Genomic DNA, 21,788 nt, shown 5'->3' on the forward strand with positions numbered 1-21,788 from the left:
GGATTTCAAAATCGACTTTCAGATTAAAGAAACTCTACAAAATTATTGTTTGCTTAAAATATCATATAAAAGTATACAAGATGAAATAAAGAGTTGGAAAATAAAGTATGTAGAAATTGAACTACATGCATGTATGCACTATATGTAATTTTATTTCTTGTTTATTTTCTATATTATTTTGGTTCATCAAGTCTAATTTTATGCTACTTTAATTTCTGACACTTGAAAAAAATTTACATTGCTTAAAAGTTGCATAAAGTAGTTTCTAATAAGTTGTAGAATATCAAATAAGTTTGTAATACAATCTGATATATTATCTCTAATTTCAATTTAAAATTTAAAATCTAATTTGAGAAGTACTTCAAATTTAAAAGTTCACTTTAAAAAAAAAACAATATAACTTTCAAATATTCTTTTCCATTCTCAACTTTAAATACGTTTTGTTTCAAATTTCAGTTACATATTGTCTCATTCGGTGACACAGTTCATGGACAGATTAAAAGGGTAAAAGGGTGTCCCTCCGTTCACTTTTAATTATCAAGTATTTTAAAAATTAAATTTTCAATTTTACTTCTTACTTTTCACATATCAAGAAAAAATAATTTTTTTATTTTATTTTATCCTTTAATATTAATTACTCCATGCAAGTCATTTTTCAAATATATTATTTAATATGAGTATTATGGTAGATTATACACTTTATTTATTATTCCATCCGTTCCAGTTTACATGAACCTATTTCTTTTTTGACATGTTCCAAAAAGAATGATTCCTTTTTAAATTTAGAAATAAATTAGCTTAAATTTTCAATTTGATCATTAATAAGAGGATTTTATAACCACACAAATATTTTAGACCCTATTTTAACTTGTTTAGGATTATAAATTCAAAAAAAAATTTAAATTTCGTACTCATTCAAACCGATTCACGTAAATCGGAACGAACGAAGGTAATATTTATTAAGGGATTGCAAAGAAAACAATTGCGCAAGTAAAAGTGGTCAAAGGAGTAGTAATTTAAGTTGCGCTGAGTTCACAATGAAGTCAGTGCTAGTGGTCCATTATCTTTACTTAAAATTCCAAATTTGCCCTTCAGATATTTACTTTTCAATCCTCATCGGGTGTCAGCAGCGTAAGTCCACGTTTCCTTTAATAACAACTCCTCCTCCAATTTTTCTCTTTCTTCCGCTGCACAGTAATAGTTAAGAAGAAGTTTAGAAGAGAATAGAAGAGCCCAGGATTCTGTATCAGAGTCATCACAATTTGGGAAAAATCAATATCCGAAGAATCTCTTTCAACTGAGAGAATTAAGAAAAAGGGGTTTTAGAGCAGTGGATTAGTAGTGATGATAAAGGCTGTTTGGTTGCTAGTATTATAATAATAATAATAATAATAATAATAATAATTCAGTTTATTCTTTTTTGGGATTATGAATAGGGGAGGAATAGGAATAGGAGGGCCAATGCGAAGGTCGTTTAAGGATTCTCTCAAAGTTCTTGAAGCTGATATTCAGCATGCTAATACTCTGTAAGTCCTGCTTCCTTTTTTTAAAAAAACCATCTTTTTTTCATTCTTCTTTTTTTGCTCTGTTTATCCATTTTTGTTGTTGTTTTCTATAATTTACTGCATATCCATAAAACCCTTTTGTGCACTATAGGATTTTTATGGTTCCACACCATTTTCAAGTCTACTTTTATTTTTCCCTTTTCTTTTGATATTTCGGTTCTCAAGTGTTTTTTTCTGTTTTTGATTTGTTTGCTGTCATATTTTGTTCAGAACGAAAATTTTCTGATATGGGTTTTTGTTTCTTGTTTAAAAATTTGAAGCTTCATTCTCTCTGATTTTTCTGCTTTTTGATTTTTATTTCTGACATTATTTGATTTTTTCCCCTTTCTTCCTATATGTTCTTTCGTTCTGGGGTTAGATTTGCTAAGATGTTGTGGCAGTGATGACACGTGTTTACCCTTTTGCTTTTCCTTTTTTTGTTTAACTGTGTTTAGAAGTGTAGCGCATTTGATACTATGGTTGTTATCAGTGTTTGTTTGGAGTTCACTTCTTTGATTGCTTCAAATAGAGATAAAGGTATCATTTTTAATGCTAATCTGATGCTTAGTTTGTAAAAGCCGCTAAACACTATTACATTATTATGATTATGTAGCCTTTGTTTATGATTCCAAGGCCTACCTTCATCTTAACTTTATCCATTATGATACCTGCTCCAAGGGAATTCTGCTGGGTTTTTTTTAGGTGCGGTGGGGATGGGGGTGGGGTTATGGGGCCTGGAGTTGCATATTTGGGTAGAGTTTAATTAATTGGTTTTATACAACTGACAATGTAAAAATTTCTATACTATCATGTCATGTAAAAGAGTAATATAGTTAACCGTAATACGGCAGGTTACCAAATACAATATGTTAAAATATGGTGATAGCGTAAGGAGTTTAATAAGTTAAATCCATTCGTGTGAAGTTGTTTCTTTCGTTGAAAATTAAATTGTTGCAATGTGGTTACATAGCTAAACAATAGCAGAAGGAAGTAAATTGTCGCATTCTGTATTTTTCCTCATTTCAAGTTTTCCGTTTTCTTTTTCTCCCACCCTTTCCTTTATTTAGGGGTTTTTTAAATCGGTTAGGTTGGTTTGATGACTTTCCTTTGTTCTGTATGGTGAACATGTTTGTCTGGACCAGGTAATTCAGTGTTTATTTGGTCCTTCTATGTTTTGTCATTTAGAGTCTGATTGTTGGAATTTGGGGTGCAGAGCATCTGACTTTTCCAGAGAGTACGATGGAGCTTGCCTACAGATGCGAATGTCCTACAGTCCAGCTGCGCACCTCTTCCTTTTCTTAGTGCAGTGGACTGATTGCCACCTTGCTGGTGCCCTTGGATTATTGAGAATTCTAATTTACAAGGTCTGCATTTTCCTGTTCATGCATTGCTAAACCCCTCTATATCAAACTGTTTATTGTGTGCAATAACCGTGGCATTGGATCACTCTCTTGTTCCTTGCTCTAGGTTTATGTTGATGGCACCACAACCATGTCAACTCATGAAAGGAAAGCAAGCATTAGGGAATTCTATGGTGAGTTTCTACATTTTCCTTCATTTGATACAATCACGTAAACTCTTAAGATAAATTAGCTGTGCTGGATAATGGTTTCGAATAATCATTAATCTTGTGCAGCTGTTATTTATCCCTCCTTACTTCAACTTGAAAGAGGTGTTACGGATTCAGAAGACAAAAAGCAAAAAGCAGTTTGCTCGGAGAGATACAGGAGAAGAGATGATGAGGATTACAGACAGTCTTCTGACTCGGACATTGAAAAGGAAGACGAATGTGGAATCTGCATGGAAATGAACAGCAAAATTGTCCTTCCCAAATGCAATCACGCCCTGTGCTTGAAATGCTATCATGAATGGTATGTTCCATGTGTAAGATAGAAACTTCCTGTTAAGTTTAAACAATAGATTTGATAGTCAGTTCTCGAGTATGGAGCGTCTGGTAAATTTTATGCTACTTCTAAGAACATTAACTCTCCCATCCTACTCCACCCCCGCAGTTAAAGTTAAGAAAATTCCTTCAGGAAAAGGAAAGGATTGTCACTGCTGGAGAAACTAGATAATCATAAGAAATTTAAGGATCTCTGCATAGGAGTAAAACTATTTCAGGTGTACTCATTTTATCCCCCTTCTTATGTATGTATAAATGCTTATATAACAGCCACCAAGTGCTTCTTGGTGTAGAAGTCCTGTGGATATTCCCGCTTTTTGGTAGTCTAGGGCTCTCGACAGCCAAGGCAGGTACAATTTAATAGCTAGGTCTAGGTTGTTAGGGTTAGGTCAGTATTTATTTTTTGTTTGCTTGGTAGCCACAGAATTTTAGGATATGAAAGTTTCCTTATTCAAGCTGATTTTTTGTACCTTAGTGTTTGAAATATATTATAGAGATGACAATGCTTGGGTAATTTTGTGCATCTGTATCTCCCCTTCCTTTTGTATTTGTGGCATTTGGTAATTTGTCATAATCAAATGTTTTGTAATATCAGTAACTAACAATGAACTTAATAAAAAACTAAAAAATCCACTAGCAATGAAATTACTGTGGCAATTTAAAAATTTATATGCTTCAGGCATGGTGGCAGTTTTCCCTCTGTGCGTAACGGCATAGTTGGGCATGAACATAGTAAAAGAGGACTACTTGAAGTGATATAGCCTTAAGATTAGGCTGGTCTGCTTTGTGTGCTTATACATTGCTCTTTTACTGTTATCGTTTTTAATCAAGTGATGCCTGTGTTAAAAAGTGCTCTATCCTAAATTTTTACTGTTATTCAGTTTATTGAGTGAGAGTATTGTTAGCTTTGAGCTCTGCATCAAACTAGAGGTCATCATGGAAACATCTTGTTTCCTCGGTATGTTCCAATGTTGCAGTCAGAGTGTTTATGATTTTTCCTGCTAACCGGTAACTCTGCATTGTCTGAGAAGGTGGATCACTGCAATACTGAGTTTGTGTCTTATTTTGGACATACTGTTCCGAGCTATTTTACGACCCCACACCCTGGGTGACAGGGAGAATGTTACCTAATAATAGGACCAAATGAATTATTGATGAATTTAAATGAAAAGAGGCAAACCTCATAAACTGAGGTTCTAACTGAATATATTTTCGGTGGCCCTTGCTAAGGAATGGACCTATTCTTTTGCCTTTGTATTTGGATCTAAGTTCGTTTGCTTGCTGATGAATTTTTCTTGTACAATGTCGAAATCCTGCAGTGACCTAGATATGCTGCGATTCTGCAGATTCCAAGGGGCTAATTTACAAGTGCGCGCACACACACACACACACACACACACACATACTCGCGCTGCTCCTGGAACTTGTTTCCTAGTCCTTGTAAATATGCTTCTTCCCACTTAATGAACGTTCTGAATTGTAATGATAATTTGTAAAGATGTCTCTAGAGTCTTAGATTGGTGTCTTTCCATGGGGAACTGTTTCTTAGGGAAAGCGAGATAACAGTTTTCCCTGGTCCTCTAAAGTACTAGAGGAGGCATAAAGTTTCTGCTGGATATAAGTTGCTCTGTCATTCAATTACCTCGGAGTGGAGTAAATACGGTTCTGCTATATCTTGTTTTCTCTCCGTATTTCTGAAACCATGTCCCCCCCCCCCCAACTATTGGTTCAGGAGTGGAGGAAAGTTTTTCCCTTCCTGGTTTTAGTACAAATATAGAATGGAAATCCTTTCTTGATCCTTCTCCCATTTAAAATGATCCTTTTATTCGAGAGCTTCCTTCTCAACCTTGGTGATCTATTCTACGTGCTCACCTCTTAGGCTTAAGATAGTAATTTCCTTCTCAATGGGATTTTCCCATCCGATATTTTCCTTTTAAGTGGAGTTTGCATTTCAATCGGCTGGGTGGCTTTGAATATTCTTATTTATCTAGGAAAATCATTATATCCTCCGTTCTATTTTATGTGGCACTCTTTCCTTTTTAGTCTTTTTGAAAACCTTTCTATATTAGAAACAATTCAATTTTGAACTTCCATTATACCCTTACTGACATGATTTTACAGGCGCAGTTTAAGATCACAAGTTTTAGAAGTCTTTCTATCTTCTTAAACTTCGTGTCCGGTCTAATACATTCACGTGAAATGAAACAGGAGGAGTGCCATATACTGGCACCAAATTTGCAGAATTGTGTCTTACAACCTAATGGGAAATTACTAAGAGGGGCGAAAGGGGAAAGCACTGTGGCATAGTTTTGTGGTCTGAGTATGCTAAATCGATTCTAATCTGTAGCAATTTGTAAATTGTATTGCAAATAATCAAGTTCTTATTGCATACGAAACTTGCTGCCATTTTTCTGTTAAAGGGGCTCTTTTAGGGAGAATAGCAGCTCTTGCTGGTGTTCACATATTTTTTAGTGTTGGTCGCTGCTGCACTTGCTTCAACTAGGAATTTGTACTTTATTTCTCTACAAAAAAAGTACATTCAGCATTTTATCTTATTGCTTGTCGAATTACATACATATGATGTATGCTAAGAATGATCTAATACAACACATTGCAGGCGTTCAAGGTCACAGTCATGCCCCTTCTGCCGTGATAGCCTTAAAAGGGTAAACTCCGGGGACCTGTGGGTATACATGGATAACAAAGACGTCGTGGACATGACAACGATAACAAGGGAGAACCTTAGAAGGCTATTCATGTATATAGAGAAGTTACCCTTGATCGTGCCGGATAACGTATTTGACCACTATGACACTCATATAAGGTAGAGGAGCAATGCCCTAAAGACCAAGAAATTGGTTGCACTAGATTTAGAAATGCAGGTGGACTACTTTCCACTTTCTGAATTAGTAGAACCCGACCGCATCGGTGTGGTGCAGGGGTTGAAGCTAAGTTAGATTAGCCTGAAAAAAAGGAGCTTTTTAATTGCATCTCCTAATTTGTACATTCTTGTACAGGTTCCAGTTTACTTCTTGGAAGCACAGTACCCTTTTGTTGTTTGTTTCTAATCTTCAGCATTTGTTGTGGTTGCATTCGAAATATATGATATAGGATGTATTTAATTGCCAATTTATAACATTTCCTTTTCTTGCAAGCATTTTGAAGGATATAGCTGTTACGTTTAACCCAAGGACAAGAGATGGTTCAGAAAATTTGAAAATATTTTGGTGTTTCAAATACTGTAGAAAAAGTTTGCAAAGGTATCTTTTGTTTTTTTACGTCCCCATTCGAGAACCAAACTTCACACATTGTTTCTTCGGTACAAAGAATTTATTGACCATTTGTCTAACTATGAAGGTCGAATTATATATTTCGTTGAAAATAAAAACACAGACCAAGAAAATCTTACACACACCTCATGCTTACACCAATTTAATAAATTGCATAGCATGTCTTTAAATACATTGTTTATCGTTTAATCAGTGGATGATTAATATATATATTGTAGGAGTAATATGTATTTATCATTTGATAATAATAACATAACTTAGTGTATCAATGCATCAAAAACTTTTTCACTTTTGATGTTTATATGCCAATTCAATAAACACATTAGTAATGTTTATTTTATAGCATTTATCTCTAATTAATTAATACTTATTCCTACTTTAATTTTATCTATTATGATAAATCGACACAGTTAAAATGTAAATATTGAAACTGAGATTAATTTTTCCCTTTAAAGTGGAAATCCTAGTGAAAGACAGGCCACGTGCATGAAAAATAGAATGAGTTTGGGATTTTATTCAATGGAGCTTCTTTTGTATCCATGTTTGTGTTTCACATTGCGTTTTCAAGATTTTCTTGCATGTTAAGAATTAAGATTGTGGGTTTGAGCTGTTTTCTTGAATTAAGCATTATATTCGAGGTTACATGCAGTATTTTTAGGTATTGACAGTTTAGTACTAGGAATATTTTTGGAGTCCTTTTACCTTTTATTCGCAACTATCTGCATCTTGAATATAATGGGCGGTATTCTCAAGCTATAAACTTTTCTGTAAAGGTAATTCATTATTGTTCTCTTTTCATTTTGTCCCCCTTTTTCCTGAAAATGAACAATGAAGTTGCCTTTCTTAGATTACGTATCTTGTACTTATGCCCTTATTTGGAGTTCTAATTTGTGAAAATCCAGCAGGATTCATGATTAAGTCAAAATTGGATAGTTTTTTCTAATTTCCGTTCCCTTAGTTTTGTGGAGTTATTATCATAGTTTTATGAATGGATTAGTTGGTTAGGAGTTGTTTGTTTTTGCTAGATGCAACTGATGGTGAAGGAATTGACCCTTTATGTATAAGCAGGCTAGACTTCCCATGTATTCAGTTTGAAAATAGTTTGACAGGGGATATAGAGATTGACAATAATATTAAATCAGAAAATAGTAAATATGGTATGTGCCTATTTGCAGTTGAGATTTGATCTGCCTGTTGAACATGTAATGTCTTTATTACAATGGTGCGACAAGAGCCCCTTTTACAAAGTGCAAATTCCTGATATATACATAAGGTTCTCCGATGACATATGTTTTATTGTAGTTGAGCGACAGCTTAACTGATAGAGACAAGAGTAAACCTCCCGTTGACCATACTTTTATTATCTTCTCCTCTTATTTAAGCAAAGCAAAGCAGTCCCAATGTTTCCTTTGTAAACAACGAACATATAATGTTACAGAAATTAATGGATATTTGTTTGATGAGTCTTGGAGGAATCAGTCACAGAAAAACCTGTAGGCGCTGCAGGTCAATTTCAAATAGACCCAATAACAAGTGATTGAAATTGTTGAAGTGTTTGATGGAGCTCAAAATTTTAGGGGGAATCTCTTCTTATCAAATAGCTACAGTAATTAAACTGTGCAAAATTCTATTTGGACAGCAGTATTAACAAGAATCTGAGTTTCTTCCGTTGTAGTGATTAACTATGCATGAGAGCAGCTATGAAATCTTCATGATCATATGATTTTTCCAACTAGTTTATTATCAACATATCGAGTTAATCTTTTAATCACTGTATGAACTTTTTGCAATGAAGATATGAGGGGTTGTTTTGGTCAGCTTTGGACTGCCACCTTCCTCCACGATGCAAGTTGGCTGAAAATATTGATAGTTGCCTACTTTTTTGGTTCTTTCCTCAACCACAATCTCTTGCTCGCCATTCATGAACTCAGTCACAACCTCGATTTCTCCACTCCAGTCTATAACCGATGGCTTGGCATTTTTGCCAACCTTCCCATTGGCGTTCCCATGTCTGTTACCCTCCAAAAGTATCACCTTGAGCATCATCTCTACCAAATGTAGATGGATTTGACATGGACATTCCGAGCCTTGCTGAAGCGCATGCTGTCAAAAACGTCGTCACAAAATCTATATGGGTTGTCCTCCAGCTCTTCTTTTAGCTCTCAGACCTCTCTTTGTCAAACCTAAACCACCCGGTATGTGGGAGTTCATCAATCTGATTATCCAGCTATGCCTTCATGGAGCCATGGTTTACTTTTGGGGCAAGAAATCCTTTGCATACCTGATCCTGTCTACTTTTGTTGGGGAAGGGATGCACCCGATGGCTGGTCACTTCATTTCCGAGCATTATGTCTTCAAGTCTGACCAGGAGACGTACTCCAATTATGGTCCCCTTAATCTTATGATGTGGAGTGTCGGATACCACAACGAGCACCATGATTTCCCGAGGATTCCTGGAAGCAAGCTCTACAAGGTGAAGGAGATCGCACCAGAATACTATGACAACTTGATGGCGTACAATTCTTGGAGCCAGGTCATCTACATGTATGTAATGGATCGTGCTGTAGGGCCTTTTAGCAGGATGAAGAGGAAGTTGTCTACAAAGACAAATGAGAAAGCTGAATAGATGGTGCTCTGCTGGTAATCTTTTCCTTTTCCTTTCTTTCCAGTCTTTGCAAGGGATATTTCCTAAGATCTTGTCTATTCTTTGATTCACCTTTTGTAATACTCTTATAGCAATTTGGTGTCAGATGTCATAGGTTCCATTCATGTATCAATGTCCAGCTCCATCTTTGATCATTTCTGTAACATCATTTGGAGTTCTCCCTGTAGCCATTTTTGGTCCTTCAGAATTCTTTGTAAACTTAAAGGAAAGTAAAATTTATATTTTAGCGTATAATATTGCCTCCTATTTACCAAATATATGAATAAAGTTGCAAAAGATAGGACTATACGCTGATAGTTTAGAGAATTTTTACACATCCTGTCACCTTTACTTGTTGTAGGCTTGTAGCAAGTAACCTACTTCATTTTCAAGAATACAGATTCCTATTTTTATGGAGTTTTACCTGTAGATATCTTTGACTGACTTAATAGTGTAAAGATTTACACTGCCGGTGTATTTAAGCTAACCTCTTCTTGAAACTATTACAACAACAACATACCCAGTGGAATCTCACAAGTGGGATCTGGGGAGGATAATGTGTACACAGACGACCTTACCCCTACGTTAGAGAGGTAGAGAGACTGTTTCCGGTAGACCCTGAGTTCTACCGAAAAATATTACATCAAAAGTTAATAAGATGTTAGCAAATTTTATTTCTGAAATGGCCAGACGACCCCTTACCGTTATAGATTTCAAGTACAAGGGATGTTAAACCCCACATTTGTGCAAATACCAAAGCTTGTTTGAGTAAAAGCAATGAGATTTTTCAATATCATCCTGAGATAGCGAGAGTTATCACTGAAAGATGTCATTCATTTGATGACAAATAAAAAAGTTTATAAAATATTCCAACAAGTCTTTTTGAATTAGAAGAGCAAGAAGTGGAACTAGAAGAAAACTTTCTTTGACATCAAGGATTAACAATTTATTTCTACCTCGCGTTTCCCCCATTATTTTAGTAGTTCATATTAATCTATCAGTGGAGATGGTTAGCTCTTTCATTTTCTTTGTTTCCTTTCTCTTTGTTCAATATTCAATATTTATAATTTATAGAGAATGAAAACAAATATTCAAATATTTGTATTGGCAATAGCGTATCCGACAAATATAATTCATTGTGATAATTCATTGTGATACTGAAAACATCAAAATGGTACTATTAAATATACATTGTGGTCTTATCTATTTCTATAAAATTCATTCTTAAGAAATTGGAGAAGCTACATAGCATAACCAATATTCCTAGCTAAACTGCCTAGGCAGGTTATATCTTAGTCCCAATCTCCAAATTTCAAGTTCAATATTTGAGTTGTGCTACTAAGTGTTGCCTCAGCAACCTTCCTCCCATAAAGGAAAGCTTCATTCACTTCAGCTTCTGCAAAAACTGGAAAACTTCAATAACTTAAATGCTAAAAAAAGTTTCAAGAGTTTCCATTTTTAGTATGGATCTAACCTTTTCTCTTCCAAAACTCAAACACTCTTGTAGACTGGTTCACCAATAACATATGGTGGATACACTGTAGCTGGTGGCAGTTCTGGTGGGCGCAGAAGTGGAGACCATGTTTCTGAATATTCACCTTCATTCTCATTACTATACTCCTTAACTTTCCCAATAATTCTTAGCATTATAGCAAATAGCATAGAACACCCCTGCTTATCAAAAAATTTTGATCAAGAACCACATAACATAACGGACGCAAAAAATACTGAAATTTCTTCAAGGGGTCTTTTCTTACCTGTGCTAGAACACTAAACAGGGCAATCCATCGGAAGAAATCCTTATTCGATATCACAAACTCCTTGAACTCATCAAACCTTCCTGATGGATCTTCTGGTAAATCCTGATTAGGTAAAAAAAAAAAACATAATCAGAACATTGGAGAGAAGCAACGAGGTTCTTTTGTCGATGCCTTGGTCAATAGAATACAGAAAGCTAACTTGAATAACAACATGATAAAGATTTCTTAGATGCATACCTTCTCCCACTCATCATTCAACAAAACATCAGCTGCCATTACACCCTCTGATAGAAGCAGCACAAATATGATGAACATATACTATAATTATTGTTAAGGTCCGTTCTTTTGATCTCTTCCTATGCAGCTTCTTTCCTACAAGCATATATGAGAACTATAAAGAAGAAGGATACAGAAGAGAGGCAATAGTAGTTGGCAGAGTGTGCAGCAACATGGCCAAGGCAAGTGATAGCACACAAAGCAGTGCCAATACCAAGAAATGCATGGATGTACCTGTCATGATTTCAGCAGTATTAGCATTTCTTTTATGCCAAGACTGTATTATTGGCAAGGAGTTAAAATTAGGGGCAGAGCTACATGGTCTAAAGGGAGTTCAATTTAATCCTTTTCACCGAAAGATATACTGTGCAAATAGTTGAATCCCCTTGATATAAGTGAAGTATCTAGCGGTGTAGAGGCAAAGGTGGTTCAAAAATTAGTTTAGGTCGCAGGTTTGAATCTCAGGTGTGACATTTTTACATTCCTTTGAATTTCCTTGTGAGAATTTCAGAACAAACTAGGTTGTGAAAGTAATACCACTAAGTTGAGAACTCACCATGGGAAATGATCGTAATCAGGGGATGAATGTGAGTCCGCAGCATCACGCTGCCAAACTCTAATCATCCATATACCATAAAAAAGCATTGTAGTACCCAGACATCCTATAGTTAAATTTGTGAACTTGAGGGACCATTGCAGGCAAACTTTCATAGGTCTTACCATCTTGTACTTTAAGGAGTAACTCTTCACTCTCTTGACTGGGAAATTAGAAGAGCACTAGCTCTTAAGTTTGAAATGATAACTTTGAGGAATGCATGACAGAGCATATTTGTTACATTTATAACTGTTTGGAGTCTTGATTTGTAAGAAATTAGGATATGCAAGAATTTCCCAGGTAGATAGGAAGGAAATTTCCAAGAAAGAGCTTATTCTTTGTACTTTTGTTGAGGGACCTACTCAATTATCAGTTGCTTGCTTTTTTTGTATAACCTGAAAATTGGTTGCCAAATATGTGGACAGATAACAACTGTCTATTTCGATAATTATGTTATTGCCAAATGATTCTAAGTAGATATAGTGTTTGGCGACTGCAATTAGTTAGCTCAGGCCGTGAAATATGATGTGATGATATAAATGGAAAAGATACAGAATGCCTTCATCGTAGCCCAAGCCACTGATATGTTTTGTCTGACAGATTGAAAAGGTTCTTTTAGGTTACCTTTCCTTTCTTTTTCTTTATTTAGCTGTGTGAATTCTCTTAAGAAATTTCCTCCTCTCGCTACCAAAGAAGAAGAAAAAAGAATATTAATTGGTAGAATTGGGTTTTACTTCATAACTACCGCTACGATGGAACCACTGACAGAGTCTAGAATATCTAAGCATCTGATGCTTAGAAGAAATAATAGCATCATGAAGTCGTAGTATTGTTATTTATATCTATAACTCTATCCAAAAGCTAATATATTTGTCACTGGAAACATTTCACTGCCAACATTAAAGAGCATATACAAGGGAAAGATTATCTGTAATATCATGTAGCATTTTTGTTTTCCTTTGATCAAAGATATTTCTAATCTAGGTTGACCAACAATCATTCGACAGCACTTTTCTTCAATAATGTTTAAACCCCAAATTTTTAATAAGAAAGAAGGCAGCTGAAGCGCAATAAAAAGATACACCCGCAGCAAAATTCATCTACAGCACGGCAACCAGTTAAAACATATTAGCAGTAACACCCCTCATCAATCTTCCTTGCCGTACAAAATGAAGGCCATCAAAAAATAATGAGCTATTGCTTTTGACGACGAAGGATTTCCTTCATCTCTGTCAAAATATCAGCCTTCACTATGATGCGCATTTGCTTAGAGTCCTCCCACAGTAATCCTCCATATTCCCTGGCAAAATCACATGCAGCCTCAAACACATCCTACAGTTATGTAAACAAAAACAATCATGTCATATAGCCATAAATATTAAAACCAATCAAAATTAAGTTTGTAATGCAAATAACAATTATCTTGGCACTCACTCTAGAAGGGAATTCATCGTAGAGGTGGGCGGGCATCATCTCAACCCGATTCAGATCTGATTCCCACAATCTAATCTGGCATGAGAAAGTAGTAGTTGAATTAGTTGACTTGAAAAGAACTTGTTTTCCTAATAATCCTTTCATCAGTATTTGTCAATGAAGACATATACTGTTGAATTGGTTTAACAGCTTCTGGTTGGCCACAATGATGGGAATGTGATACTACTCAAGAATATATTCTACCAATGAATCAGTCTAAATAATAAATGGGGTCCAATCAGTAATCATCTATCAAATAACCAAAATGTATTTTTTATTACTAGAGCTTTACTGTCATTCAATTTCAATGCGCTATGAAATAGTAAGAGAAACCTGATCAGTAACATTCTCTGGCACGGATGGTATCCTCTCTGCAACCCTAGGATGGGCATTCTGCTGAAGGAAAGAAATTATCTGCAAAGCACCACAGCAGTCAAATACTTCAAGTGAAAAAATTGTATTGCAACTGCTCAATTATAACCACGTCCAGATAGAATACCTTATAATTCTACTTGAAACATTTGGCAAATCATCGTGACTTATTGTTCCCCTTTTTTTTTGAGGGGATAAACCAGTCAACATGACATTTAACCTAATACATTTGATAGCTATGGATAAGGATAATTGGAACTTGAATACACATTACGATCAACACAAGCAAAGGTTTCTACTTTTCATATTAAGAGCCCGTTTGGACCTAAGAAATTTTTTCCTTTTTTAAAAAAAAATTCACTTTTTTTCAAAATCAGTGTTTGTTCATAAAATTTCCAATTTTCACTTGAAGATGCATTTTGGAAATTTTCAAAAATTTGAAAAACTCCAAAAAGCTGTTTTTCAAAATTTTCACTCAAATCACTCACAAAACTTCAAAAACAACCCAAAATTATATTCATGCCAAAATACAACTCTAAATTTCCAATACCGTTTTCACTTGAAAAAAAATTTCACCTTGTTTTGGAATTTTACAATTCTTATGTCCAAACGCCAACTTAACCTTTTCAATTATACAGAATTAAAAATCCAGAAGTCAGTAAGAATATAGCACCAGAAGCACAATACTTCCTGTAATTCACATGCTTTCAAGCATGTACTAGTTAAGAAAGGTGCACCAATGTAAATAACATTAGACCAGATAAGTACATTGAGGGACCAGACACAAAACTATAAGAGAAACATTCTTCAGAGGTCTGCCATTAAACAACTACCAACATCGACCAGCTAATCAAGATTTTTTTTTCTTTAGCAATAGCAGCTGATAAAGAATTAATAAGAATCTCTGACAAACATGTCCCGCACTATCAACCTCCTTCACCTTTTGCTTTATATAAAATATGGCACTCCAAATACAGTTCACTTTCTCAGATATTTTTTAATTAGTCGACTCCAAAATAAGACAATGCTTGTCAATAAACAAAATAGCAGCTGAAACTTGCCTGCTCAGCAGTAATGCCATTTTGAAAAGCTTTATACAAACTTTCTTTCGTAATAGCACCGACAATGAGATTTGGAAGCTGGTACTCCACCCTGTATTTGCAGCTAAATTTTGTTACTCAAGAGAGTTCAAACACAAAAGTGAAAGAAGAGAGATCTACTGCTAGAAAATCAGCACTCAACAGCCAAAAAGAGTATTAGGCGTAGCACATAGATTTAAAAATTCAAAAGAGTAATGCATTTCTTGACGAGCACCAATCCACCACATAAAGGTCGTGATGGTATTCTTACCAATTCCAACAAAATGAAACAACAGATGCTAATACTTTCAAGAGATAAGAGAGTTGGCGCTTATTGCCCTTATGTTCTTTTTTTCCCAACCAAAGGACAGAAACAAACACATGCAATGGAAGAAAGTAACCGCGTACCTTGCAAAGAGGCGTAGGATCTCACAGTGTAATTTTGATGTTGAATATGCATACAACCTGAAGTTTGTTTCAATAACGATAAATCCCTGATGAAAGGGGGAAGGAAGGAAATCAATAGATGTGTTTCCAGCCAGTAAGGTATCATTGAACTCATCCCACCATTACTAAAACGAATTCGAGAACTTAAATCTGGATGACAGGAAGCACAAAATTCTAAATTTCTGATTCAGAATTTGCCGTTTTAAGAAAATTGTAATGCTAAAGATGGAAAACAAATAAATAAAAATGGACTGCTATGTAGCTTGACCCAACCACTCTAGAGAATGCTTATATGTGCATCATACCTGTTTCCTGGATGTTGTATCTGCTAAGCTAATTGACAGATTGGTGGCAAGTTTGGTGGGAATAAACCAACTCTCTTTCCTTCCCTAAAAAACAACAAATAGATAAATAGGATTCCATGAACATCATGGAAAATAAAAGCTCCATTCATTCTGGAGAGACCATTGATGGGACAATTAGTAGTATTCACCTGCTGCAGCTTGACCAGTCCCAAATCTGAAAGGTCCTTAGTTATACTTCGCTGGATATCAGTTAATGTGTTTGTATTGTATGCCTATATAATTCAAAAAAATACAAAAATCAAGCATCCTCAGAAAAAAAGGATAAATAACAGCAGAACTTAGTGCTCCAGAACCAACTAAAATCCATACATTCATAATTAAAAGGATGGTGTCATTTACTACAGTTCTGGGGCAAAATTAGTCCAAAATGTGCTAGCTCTGTCTAGTAATACCTTGCCAGTAACATGAAAGCTTAGCTCCAACAGAAATGCAATAAGATCTGCTGAATCCACACCTCGCTCCTTCATTATTATGAGAAATACAGTGTAAATAATTAAGTAAAAGTCATAAGTCGTCATTTATAGAATTTGAGTAAAACACAACATCTATTCAACGTTATGGTCATAGGCACAGTATCTTTCCAACCAAGATCTTAAATAATAGAGCGAATACATTCCAGAATATTGGTCGCATTGACTAATTTATAGTTAAGAAATAAAGGAAACATTAGATAAAGGAAAGAGTGAATAAAAATATGAGATGAAGAGCAGTAAACTCAGAGGTGGAAGCTATGAGCTCAATTCAACTATGTTTCAATCCCAAACAAGTTTAGATTATATGAACCCCCTGTATGAATGTATCCATTCCGCATTATTCTTCAGTATTCAAATGATTCATCAAAGTTTGACTATTTTTACGTGGGATGTCAACCTCCCGCAACCCTCTTTCTTTATCTGAGCTTGGGACTAGCTATGCTTTGTGAAGCTTACATATGCGGAATAGGCAGCAAGAATGAGCAGCTCCCTAAATTGGCAGGTAGAATAATCTGCTCTGAAATTAATTTTCCCACCTACCTCCTTATCTTCAATGTCTCTCAGAACACTTGTCAACGAAGTGAAGTATAAGCAACTATTAAATGTAATTGGGTTTCAAAAAATGATGCTGTTTTCCATGAAAGAGCTAACAAGAGAGAAGAAGAGAGAGAGAGAGAAAAGAAGTAAAATGAGTTCTATGAATAAAACATCAAGAATTATTACCTCAGCATTTGTTATGTACTCCCTGATGATGTACCAAAGCTGTGCATTTGTGTCCATCAGCTGTTACACACGATGCTCAATAGAACTTCAAATGAGATATTGATTGACTGAGATAATTTAGTGACTCGTACCAGGAACTGGAACCCACTTTCAGTCAACCTTGGAGGTTCCCTCTCATCTCTGCTTAAGAAGGCATGAACTCATTGAGGTTATGTCAATTACTACAAAAATCATCCAATCATACGTGAACACAGCACTATACATATATGTGTGTGTTCAAAATTTATCAAAAATATTACACTTGAAAGTACCTCTGACTTAAAAGGCCACGCTGGAAAACTTTCATCATTGAAGAGCTTATGTTTGTGGTCTTTCCAGCTTCACTGGAGCTTATAAGATGCAGCAGAAAGCACTGGTTGCCACAGTTGCAAGTCATAAAAAGAGTTGCCAAAATTATAGTCAAGCTGCAGATTGATCAAGATGGAGAGCAAAGTAGATCGTCTCACAACATATTATTACATATTCTGAACTCTCCAGCAAGATGAAAATACAAGAATTACTAATATAATGCAATTCATACCTCCCATTGTTCAACAGCATATGCCTCTAACTCCTCCAAGCTAGGAAGCCTCACAGTGATATTAGAAGGCATTGGTTCCCTTGGTAAGACTCCACTACAGTAATTGAACTCACAAGTCATCATCCAAAATTTTCAACTTACAGATCAAGGATAGGAAAGAAATATTTCAACATCAACTCACTTTTTTTCCGGAAAATGAAAGAAAATTCCAAAACAAATTTAAAAATTTGAAGATATTGAATAATTTTGCAGGAGCTTATTCACTAAGTCTCGTAAATAATAAGGCAAAGGATTCAACGCTCCAGCAGAAAATTTCTGGTCCTTTTTTGCTTAAAAATGCAAAAATTGGAAAACACATGTCCGTCAAAGTAGAAAATATTACCACAACAAATCTCTATATCAAGTCTAGCACCTTCTAGTTTAACCAAGGGTCAATATAACAGGGTCGAATTGCAAATTGAAGCTGAATTTTGAATTGCAGCATGACAAGATTAAGACGCCAGTCACACAGCACGAATAAGACAAACATATACACAACTGAGAAGATACTTCTCCAACAACAACAATAACAACTATGCCTCAACACCAAAATAGTTTTTTCTTTTTCCATTTTCGCTGAACAGTATGCCTCAATTCCAAAAGAGCCAAAATCTTTGGAGTTTTAAGTGAAAAGTGCAGTTAAAGTGCAGGCACCAACAACAATCACGCCTCAGTCCTAAACAAGTTGGGGTCGGCTATATGAATCATCGCTGACCACGTCACTCCATTTAAACTCATCGCATGCCAATATTATGCACATACGAATAGAAAATATTAGATGCTATGTATACAAATAAAAAGTATTAGAAGCACCAATGAAAAAAATAAAAATATAGAAATGTAATGCAAGAAAATGTAACTATACACACAAACAATAAGAATGGGAAAACTACAATAAAGCTATATATTTGCGGTTGTGCCATTAAAAACAGAACCCATTGGTGAAGGTGCACATGCCTTAGCACCTTGACTCTTACCCCAAACCACCGATTAAGCGAAGAGCATAACTGGGCTTCTCCGAGCTTCAGCATGCTTTAAACGAGTCTTTAAGAACAATGATTTATTCAACTCTATTTGGGTTTATTCCAATACGCAATAATTTATCTTTTAAGACAAATTAGGGAAAATAATAATGGTCACACACCATTTGGCTCAACCCCAAAACCACAAGTAAGAGTCTTGCGCTCTAATGACTGGAAGGTACTTATACGCTCCAACAAAACTGTCAGCCTACTTTAAAACATAGCAGTAAATTCAAAGACAGCAGCTCATCATAACTCCCTAATCCAATAATGACCAACTACTGGAGATCCTTTGAGCGAGAGATATACTCTGTGTGTGTGTGTGTGTGTGTGAGAGAGAGAGAGAGAGAGAGAGAGAGAGAGAGAGAAAGAGAGTACATCTTAAATCTACATTACAAGTTAGTGCCTTCTTCCCCCCCCCCCCCCCAAAAAAAATAAAAATAAAATAAATACTGAATAACCAAATAAAGATTGTTCTACTACAAAAGTGTATCAAAAACTGATGGGATGTGTTAACAAACAGATGAATTCGCAAAAACTAGTTACTGGATGGAGCAAGTTTGGACTTTAGCTTTCTCCCGGAGTTTAACTTTTGACAATGCACTGTGATAACCAACAGAAGAAAGCAAAACTGTAGTAGATGCTATTGCAACTTGTGCTCCTCTGTTTAACTATTTCCTTATTGTTCCACATGTATCTTTCTTACCTAGAATTTCATAATGTTATTCTTGTTAGAACTGGTCATGCTGCTTGGAACTGGGATTAATAGGAATGGAGTCTGGTGTCCGCATGATTTAAGTGCCCACTGCCCACTGGCTAGTAATTCATCTAATTGTGCATATACTTTCATTTTTTATACCAGTAGTCTCAAAGAAGGCCCTTTTAAATCGTTAACTACCTAAAGAAAAGTAAAATACACAAGATAAGGAAGCTTACCCATGGACTATATGCTTCTGAAGATTAAATTGAAATTTTGGATTTAATTGATACATCGCTTCCTTCTTCCTGTAAAAATCAAAGAAAATGGCAGCGGTCAACAATCAAAAACTAACTAAAACAACAAAGTGAAAATTGACAAGAAACTAGAGCCAATTAAATTGAATTTGAACTTGGGGATTAACAGTGTCTTCAGCAAAGAAATAATAAACCGCCCTGACCAGTTAACTATCATCCCAATAATTGCGGCACAATTTCAATAACCTACAATTCTATAACTTATGAAGAGGAAACTATTACTGCAACAGTTGAGGCATGACACAAAAAACTAAAACTTCTATAATGCTTATAAAAGCAAAACTGCAACATGAAAACAAAATAAAGCTAAGCAAGCATTGGGATTTCAAGATATTCCCTTTGATCATGATTATTTTGAGCAAGGTTCTAAACTAGCTCACATGTCATCATTTAGAGTGCTAGAGAAAAACATGAAAACAAGATAAAGAGCAAGTAAAAGGTAAATAGAAATATAGTACGTTAGGATTTAGAAATTAATGTCTTTAAATACTAGAAATCTGAGAATACAAAGCTGCCTAAACACCTTGGTTTAAGCGCACTCCAGCACTTTCTGTTTTCAGAAAAAGGTAAATATTTCATTATAACAATAGCCTCTGGGAGACGCATATTACAAATATATTCATGATAGTGATCCCTTCTCCATCAGATGCTCAAGAACTTCCAAGAAAATCAATTCGTAAATAAGTTCCAACCCCCCTATGCTACTGGACAGGAAGTATTGCAATTGCCAGCAAAGGCTAACTACCACGTTCATTACTAAAATTGGAATAAACAGCATTAATCAAGAAAATAAAATAGCAGCTATCAAGAAAGAGAAGGATCTGCTCAATAACCTGTCAAATGTTTCCGTCATTACCCTCAGCTGTATCAATCTATCAATGGCAACTTTATGCTTTGAGAATCCATCTGGAAGCACCGACTCCTCCATTGACTTGGCCGAGATTGGTATGTCTATATACAACAATTGTAGCACATACTTCTTTGCTAAGGGAGGTAATGATCTGGCAGAAGAAATGAATAAAATAAACACCTAAAACAGCATATTTCTAAATACTATAACCAAAAGAGATTTTTGTTTCCGAATAAACTAGTACCTTTTTTGCCTACCAAAAAGAAAGATATTTTTTTTCATTTTTTTCAGTATCTACAAGTAATCATGAGCATGATTAATTTACAAATTTACATCACATCAACAAGGTTTTCTAGAACTTATTTTGTTCATTAGATTCATCATATTCCATATATATTCTCTTTGTAGAACTACATTTTATCAGATTCAAAAAGACAATCGCATCCACAGTCATACTTCTTGTCGGTTCCCATAATATCTCCTTGCTATAGCCCAAGGAACCACTGAACTAAATAATAAGTAATAGTAATATTTTTCTCAAATTGTTCAACATTATATATTTTGTCTTGTGTGTATTATACTTGTGACTAGCTTGAAGTTCATTTCTCCAGAATAATAAGCCCAAAGAGAAAACAAATTTCTTTTGCATCCAAACTTACACATTACTTATCAAACATTGGAAAACACAATTGTGAAGATTACATCTAATTTTAATTGCAAAATTAAATAAAAACGGCAAGATTAAGGATTAACTCAATATGAAACCGAAGTTTGCACATATAAAAATGGCTATGCAACAAAAAAAAAAAATCTAACCTGAGGATGGCTTCACAGATAAAGGAATTGTCGTAGAGCATGTCGAGCTTCACTGCAGGCAATGAAGCCACCATGTCCATGAAATTCCTGGCCACTATCTTCACTTGTGGCATTGTTCCCAATCTCTGTTTTGGATCAAATTAGGGTTTTTAATTTCAGTTTCTCAACCTAGGGTTTAACTCTGATGATTCTATGGTACTTTCGCCAATATATTCATACGAATCATGACAAAGAAAAGTGCAGATTATGAAGTAAACTCGAGCAAGCTCAAGCGATGAAAATCGAAAAGTTCTTTGATTCTTGCGATTTGGGCCAGTTGCTCTTGGACTTTCTAGCGTTTGCTTTGGATTTCAAGTTTGGGCCTTCGAGATCGAGGGTGGAATTATTTCGTTTTGTATTTTGTTTTTTTTTACCTTCATAAATTACGTCTATGACAATTAGAAGCTTTTGTTTTCAAAAACATGTGAAAACAATTTTTCGAAAAGATTTTGAAATGTATATTCAACTAAAAATTGGCTTTTTC

The 21,788-nt window shown here is 35.1% G+C and overlaps 4 protein-coding genes across 4 annotated transcripts; 2 read left to right on the forward strand and 2 right to left on the reverse strand.

The window, feature by feature from the left end:
- The first annotated feature begins 1,179 nt into the window (after window positions 1-1,179).
- LOC104214897 (E3 ubiquitin-protein ligase AIRP2-like) lies at window positions 1,180-6,599 on the forward strand. Its single transcript, XM_009764621.2, has 5 exons — window positions 1,180-1,526; window positions 2,758-2,908; window positions 3,012-3,078; window positions 3,181-3,415; window positions 6,065-6,599. Exons 1-5 carry the CDS (start codon window positions 1,429-1,431, stop codon window positions 6,273-6,275), a joined length of 762 nt encoding a protein of 253 aa, XP_009762923.1. The 5' UTR covers window positions 1,180-1,428; the 3' UTR covers window positions 6,276-6,599.
- Window positions 6,600-8,440: 1,841 nt separating this feature from the next.
- On the forward strand, window positions 8,441-10,073 carry LOC104214898 (sphingolipid delta(4)-desaturase DES1-like). Its single transcript, XM_009764622.2, is given in 3 exon segments — window positions 8,441-8,790; window positions 8,793-8,891; window positions 8,894-10,073. Coding segments are annotated over 3 exon segments (825 nt in total). The 5' UTR covers window positions 8,441-8,534; the 3' UTR covers window positions 9,364-10,073.
- A 426-nt stretch (window positions 10,074-10,499) lies between these two features.
- On the reverse strand, window positions 10,500-12,290 carry LOC104214899 (tetraspanin-19-like). Its single transcript, XM_009764623.2, has 6 exons — window positions 11,974-12,290; window positions 11,552-11,651; window positions 11,379-11,459; window positions 11,139-11,243; window positions 10,856-11,052; window positions 10,500-10,777 (listed from the first exon to the last, which is right to left on the reverse strand). The coding sequence occupies exons 1-5, from the start codon at window positions 12,138-12,140 to the stop codon at window positions 10,873-10,875; spliced, it is 633 nt and encodes a 210-aa protein (XP_009762925.1). The 5' UTR covers window positions 12,141-12,290; the 3' UTR covers window positions 10,500-10,777; window positions 10,856-10,872.
- A 579-nt stretch (window positions 12,291-12,869) lies between these two features.
- LOC104214900 (general transcription and DNA repair factor IIH subunit TFB2) lies at window positions 12,870-21,516 on the reverse strand. Its single transcript, XM_009764625.2, has 15 exons — window positions 21,266-21,516; window positions 20,433-20,600; window positions 19,522-19,590; window positions 17,525-17,618; window positions 17,256-17,356; window positions 17,076-17,124; window positions 16,945-17,004; window positions 16,141-16,209; window positions 15,877-15,960; window positions 15,689-15,772; window positions 15,345-15,430; window positions 14,919-15,009; window positions 13,819-13,899; window positions 13,447-13,521; window positions 12,870-13,344 (listed from the first exon to the last, which is right to left on the reverse strand). The coding sequence occupies exons 1-15, from the start codon at window positions 21,376-21,378 to the stop codon at window positions 13,207-13,209; spliced, it is 1,362 nt and encodes a 453-aa protein (XP_009762927.1). The 5' UTR covers window positions 21,379-21,516; the 3' UTR covers window positions 12,870-13,206.
- Window positions 21,517-21,788: the final 272 nt, after the last annotated feature.

This window comes from Nicotiana sylvestris, chromosome 2 (assembly GCF_000393655.2).
Source record: "Nicotiana sylvestris chromosome 2, ASM39365v2, whole genome shotgun sequence".
NCBI lineage: Eukaryota > Viridiplantae > Streptophyta > Magnoliopsida > Solanales > Solanaceae > Nicotiana > Nicotiana sylvestris.